Below are 6,211 nucleotides of genomic sequence, written 5' to 3'. Positions count from 1 at the left end.
TTACCAATAATCTTTACAAGAGCACAGTCCTTTCCAAAAATGATGAAACCGGTTACAATCTCAAATCACAATTTCTCGATCAAACTCCTGGGAAATCATTTTCATGGCATCGTGACGCAGCATATCCTCTGATTTTTTACTATTCGAATTGGTGTACCAGGACTCGTCTTGAAAAAGCAGAAAGCAAGTGCCAATTTTTCACTGTGAAATGAGAGAGCCTGCTCCTTTCCTTCCTCATCAAGCTGGAGCAATGCCTCGTTTGTGTTTCCCACAAAACCCCTCATCTTTAACCTCTTCATGATCTCATCGTGTATATCTCTCGATTTTCAGGGTGAGACTCATCGCCGACGAAAAATTCGTGAAGGACACCTCCCACCTCGACCAAACTACAGCCGGGAACTTTCTTGATCCCCCTTTCCTCCATAAGATATTTCACTCGTCTTACTTCACTCCATTTCCCCATTTTTGCATACAAATCTGATAAATGAACATATGCAGCACTATTAGTTGGATCCAACTGAATAAGCTTGTTCACCGCAATCTCACTCGTTTCTATGTCCCTGTGAATCCTAGCTCCACGTAGTAGAGCACCCCACACAAGAACATCTGGCTCCATTGGCATGGATATCACCACTCTCCATGCGTCTGCAATCAGCCCAGCTCTTCCATAAAGATCAACAATGCAACCATAGTGCTGGATCAAAGGCCTGATACCAAATTCCTCCTCCATCCTCCTAAAATACTCTTTACCTTATACCAGAGCCCCATGAACACAAGCACAAAGGACACCGACAAAAGTCACAGCATTAGGTCTCACGCAACGCTTGATCATCTCAGCAAATAATTCAAGAGACTCCATAGCATGTCCATGCACGGCGAGTCCCGATATCATTGAACTCCAGCCCATCACATCCTTATGAGGTCTCATACAATCAAAACCGCTCTTGCTCTCTCAATACTTCCACATTTCACATACACATCCATCAACGCAGTCCCTAGCACAACATCAAGTCTCATGTAACATTTGTCAATATAAGCATGAACCCATTTCCCATGTTAAAGTGCACCCAATCTTCCACAATCCGAAAGTACACTCGACATGGTGAACTCATCAGGCCTCACACTATCCCACAATTGCATCTCACGAAACAGCGCAAGTGCTTCCTTATAACCACCACACATTGCATAAGCCTTCATCATACAACTCCAAGAAATCACATATCACTTAGGCATTTCATCAAACACATCCCTCGCAGCATCGACCAAACCCACTTTCACATACGCATCCATGACCGAGTTCCACGACGGCAAATCCGGTTGGGTAATTTCATCAAACACTTGGCGTGCAAGCTTCAGTTCCCCACAGGCTGAGTGCATGCGAATGAGAGAGGTCTGGACAAACGGGTCCTGATCGAACCCGAAGAGAAACACTTGGGCATGAACTCGTTGCCCTGATTGGAAATGAGGAGTGGAATTGGAAGATGGAAGGAGAAAAGGGAAGGTGCGGTCATCGGGTTGAACTCGATCTAAGCGCATTCGAGTGAAGATGGAGATGGGGGAGTGAGTTGGGGAATCCAAGGGCTCGGACGAGGGTGGGGGATGGGAAAGATTAAGACTTGGGTGTGTGAGAGACATGAACTTTGAAGAAGCTCGCATATGTTTTTTTAGCTGTGCTGCATGGCGGGAAAGTATTCAAAACGTTTAAACGAGCACTCGGCGTTTACGTTGGGTTTTGTTTTTTTGTAGTTTAGGCCTGGTTCTTTTCTTGGCTCTCTAAGCTCTAAACCTAAACTTTTGGTCTCTCCGATTTAGGGTGGGTTGTCGGATGAGTTCGCGACTTACCAATTAGATTCCGTTGAAGATATCGTTGATTTTTAGGTTCTGGTATCTTACGATGATATTAGATGAGAGAATAGTAATTAGTAGATTGGACGACCGCCTTAGATTAAAAATTAAGTATTTGTATTATGGTTTTAACTACAGCTTTGTTTTCAATATGTTGGCGATTGCAACTGAGAATTGCATACGCAAAGGCTCTACTTAAGTCGGGAAAGTAAGATTTTTGGCCCACTCTCTCTCAAATTAACCTCTGTTTAAAATTGAAAAAAATTAAGATCAAGTTCAAAACCCTCCCATGCTATTGCTGGAATGGACATCATCAAACACTAAATGCACAGCTCAGTCTGCACAGACTTCAGTAATGTAGGTCTGCAAGCAATTGTGTAGAAACTTCAATTAGGAACATAAAGACCGAACCCAACAGAGAAAGCGTGCCTGAGCAACTCCTTTAACATTTAAACTCTTGCTTCTTCTTTGATGCAACTTACCAAAGGAAGTACTGGACCGGTTTCAGCTGCAACCCTCAAATATATATTACAATATACTCTTTGGCACAAGTCAATGTCAGCAAAATAAAGTTGCTTATCAGAAGGACAAGGATGTTGCTTTGAGTTTGAACTAGCTAGGGGCAGATGCAAAACATAAAGGATGAAATCAATGTTGGACTATCCCTACACTATAAAGCCTCCCTCTATCTACACACACACACACACACATAAACTCATTCCCCCAGCTTAGAAATTCAGTTCTAGAGGTTGTCACCCCTCCCCTTCCTTCTCCTAATCCTCTTAATCTCTATCGAGCTCCGTGGTTATGGTGCTTGATAGAGATTAAGTAGGATTTGGAGAAGGTGAAGGAGGATTGTCAACATCTAGGACTAGCTCCAGCTCCATATGTGTCCGTCCTAGTAAGTAAAACTGTGCACTTCAATTCGATTTATTCATATTCTCGATTTGTAGTTTGTGTTTGCAGATTTTTCATCAAACAGATGGAGGGGTATCAAGGACCTAGTCAAGACTCAAGACATGTCATGTCCAAATTTGTTTTGCTTAAACTCCATAATCCCTATATGATTTTCTTTAAAAAGAGAAATGGTTCAGGCTTGTTGATTCACTATAGATTTATAGTAGTTGTGTTAAGAGTTGAAGAAAAATGTCTAGTTTTCTCTTCACGTCTCTACAAAATTGCAGTGGAGTCCCTGTGTTGTATTGCAAAAAGATGATCTGGGAGTTAGTTTGGCGATTTTAATTAAGGATAAGCAGACCTATCTGAGATATATAACAGGTTTAAGTAGGATATTGAACACAGGGGCGGAGCTACGTTCATGGCTCTAGGTGCCATGGCGGCACCACCCCCCCCCCCCCCCCCCATAAGTTTGAATTAAGGCCAATGCAAGCTGCAAGTTATATCTATATGGAAAGATTTTTAATATTATCATTAACTTGCTATGTCAAAAAATAGCAACAAACACCTAATTTGTGTCCATATAAAAAGCTTTTACATTCAACATAAAACTTTTTCTCTGTTAATTATGACTTATGAGGATTAATTACCTAATGAGGAATGTAATTAAGAATACCGCTGCCTAATTCAATTTCAAATAAATTTATAAATGAATTTCTTAACTAAATTATTGCACATTGCATTTTCGTAGTGAAGTATGTTAAAACACTGTATTTTTGTCATTTAATTTGTTAGCATCCATATAACTTTAATTTTATATACGAGAAAATTATATCTATGTCTCGTCACTAAGCATGAAATCCTAGCTCCGCCATTGATTAAACCAAGGACTGAAAAATCGATATTTTCCACGAAATATCGTCGAAAATATTGTTTTTCTCTCGGGGGATATTTTGGAAATATCGCGATATTTCCGAAACTATCCTGAAATACTGGAAATTTCTCAAATTTCTCGCGATATTCTTGTCTTTGACTGCCACGTGTCCCATGTGAGCTTAGAATTCCGAAACTATCCCGAAATACTGGAAATTTCTCAAATTTCTCGCGATATTCTTGTCTTTGACTGCCACGTGTCCCATGTGAGCTTAGAATTTGGAAGTAAAAATAGGCCCAATTGTAGTATGCAGCAATCCAACATTTGATCCCTTACAAGGGAGTCAAACACCTCAACCATTCCCACTTTGATCCCTTATATGATACATTTATTTATATATATCCTTATCTAAAAGCTATTTAAACTATATTTCCGATATTTCCATCGAAATATCCAATTTTCGGAATGTCGATATTTCCGCCATCATCGATATTTTAGTCCTTGGATTAAACAAGAGTTTGGCAATCTTCATAGCGAAATATAGGTATATATCTATGTCGAATATTTGGATGCAAACTAAAGATGAAGAAGACAATTGAGCAAGTCCATATCATGATATCAATGAAGCCTCGCTAGGTGGCCCATCACTTAATTAATCCCTACGAAGTACAAACTATGGCTTCAGCTACAGTGAAGCAGTAATTGTAAATGCATATGCAAAGGTGAGATTTACGCATTGAGAAAAACTTGCGTACAAACTAGTATGTACGTGCATCCGAACTCTCATTTACTTGCACAATTTATGAATATAAATACATGATTTAACCGTTTAAAAATTTAATTTATTACTAAAGATTATTTATGTAAAAAATCAACATAAACCAAAATCGTTTACATTATGGATTGCATCAAACAAAATCCTATGATTTAGGACAGTTGATGAAGGAAAGGGTAAAAGCAAATGGTCAGGCCTCATTCTGATATCTAGACATCAACATTATAATTCTCAAATTAACTCCATGTTTATATAAATCAAATGCTCCAAATTCATCAATAAAAATGACAGATTCTATGGCCGCATATGGTTTCTAAAAATAACTTGTGATCCCATAGGCTATGTTGCGGAGTAGGACTGGCAAAAGAAAATATAAATCATTTGCAAAGTGATGAAAATATAAATCATTCATAATCACTTAAATAACCTTCAGAGCAATATGTATTGCACCAACCAGAAAGACAATGTGATAACCAAAAACCTGAGTCTCAGTGCAAAATACTCTTGAGGATAAAAACTTAATTTCACAGTCAAGCCCAAATAAAAGTCTATCAAGCCAGGGGAAAACACGATAAGTTCTAGAACTAAGCTTAATGGATAGTGCCTCAAAATAGGTGGCTGATTTCTCAGTCTTCTTCCTCGCCCTCGTTCTCTGCAATGTTGAAGTATCTCAATTCATACACATTGCGGTCCTTGTTGGATGCAATCACACGGAGCCAATCCCTCACATTGTGCTTCTTCAAGTATTTCTTGGTCAAGTACTTGAGATACCTGCCATGTCAAGTAGCATATCAATGTCATACACTCTTCATGGAAATAACTCGTAATCTACATTTCCAATTGTAACCAAAAGCGACAAAGATACAAGGATCACAAACATTGCGCACCAAACTCAACTACTCAAGTTGCAGAAGTTCAAGAGAACAGAAAGTTGACGAATCCACGAAATCAGGACAGTAGAGCAGAAATTCCCAACTAAAGCAACCTTCTTTGTGCAAATTAGAAATCTTAGCTCCAAAGAGATAACAAATACAACATTTTCTCACATGTGAAGCAATTCAAACATTCAAAAGAATATATAGGCACGATATAAACACAGAAGCAATTGTATACTATGCAAGTTTATAGCTTGAATTGACTAAAACTATAACAAGCATCAAGTTCAACAGTTCAATTAACTAAATGAATTTACAGTTAGCTAATAGTTCAATTAAAAATGGCCGAAACCAGCTGTATTGCCCCACAGAACAGTTAGAAAACCAAAACCATATGCAGAAACATGACTCGACTAATACCACTAGATCTGTAGAAACTAGACGATAAGCAAAAGCAGCAAGGTGTTACCTCTTGGAGAAGGTGGAGCCAGAAGTGACGGTGATCTTGTTCTTCTCACGAGAGACCGTAACAGAGTCACCGAGAGCTCCGGCCTTGCCGCCGACCTTGATTCGCTCCTGGAGGAACTTCTCCAGCGATGCGATGTCCATAATCTTATCCTCCACCGGCTTCCCGCAGTCGATCACGAAGGAAGCTCCCTTCTTCTTCCCCTTGGCTCCGGTAACAGCTCCGCGGCTCATTTTCGCTTCTGCGACTCGAACAACCATAAGCCAACTCAAATCTCAGGGAGGAAGCCCTAGAAACTCATAGAGAGAGAGAGAGAGAGAGGCTGCAGTGCTTACCTTTGGGTCTTTGAAGAGATGTGATACGGCGAGAGAGCTTCGGCTGCGTTTAGTCTCTTCTCTGCAATTTAGGGTTTTGTATTGCCTCCCAGCAACAATAATATCATGCTAGGGTTATTTATTGTTTTTTGGGCCACAGTTGAT

General features: G+C 39.7%; 2 protein-coding genes across 2 annotated transcripts; both read right to left on the bottom strand.

Annotated features, from left to right (window-relative positions):
• Window positions 1-1,656, bottom strand: LOC126783261 (pentatricopeptide repeat-containing protein At3g62890). Its single transcript, XM_050508700.1, is given in 4 exon segments — window positions 1-114; window positions 117-310; window positions 313-939; window positions 942-1,656. Coding segments are annotated over 4 exon segments (1,650 nt in total).
• Window positions 1,657-4,785: 3,129 nt separating this feature from the next.
• Window positions 4,786-6,211, bottom strand: LOC126782074 (60S ribosomal protein L22-2). The gene is made up of 3 exons (XM_050507236.1): window positions 6,068-6,211; window positions 5,736-5,973; window positions 4,786-5,162 (listed from the first exon to the last, which is right to left on the bottom strand). Exons 2-3 carry the CDS (start codon window positions 5,963-5,965, stop codon window positions 5,018-5,020), a joined length of 375 nt encoding a protein of 124 aa, XP_050363193.1. The 5' UTR covers window positions 5,966-5,973; window positions 6,068-6,211; the 3' UTR covers window positions 4,786-5,017.

This window comes from Argentina anserina, chromosome 2, assembly GCF_933775445.1.
Source record: "Argentina anserina chromosome 2, drPotAnse1.1, whole genome shotgun sequence".
Taxonomy (NCBI): domain Eukaryota; kingdom Viridiplantae; phylum Streptophyta; class Magnoliopsida; order Rosales; family Rosaceae; genus Argentina; species Argentina anserina.
This window is presented reverse-complemented; position numbering and strand designations above follow the sequence as displayed.

Bases quoted from the DNA above. Each gene is read 5' to 3' on its own strand.
- LOC126782074 (XM_050507236.1), bottom strand. From the start codon at position 5,965: ATGAGCCGCGGAGCTGTTACCGGAGCCAAGGGGAAGAAGAAGGGAGCT. The intron at 5,163-5,735 runs GTAACACCTTGC...TTGACATGGCAG, and splicing joins GGCTCCACCTTCTCCAAGAG to GTATCTCAAGTACTTGACCA.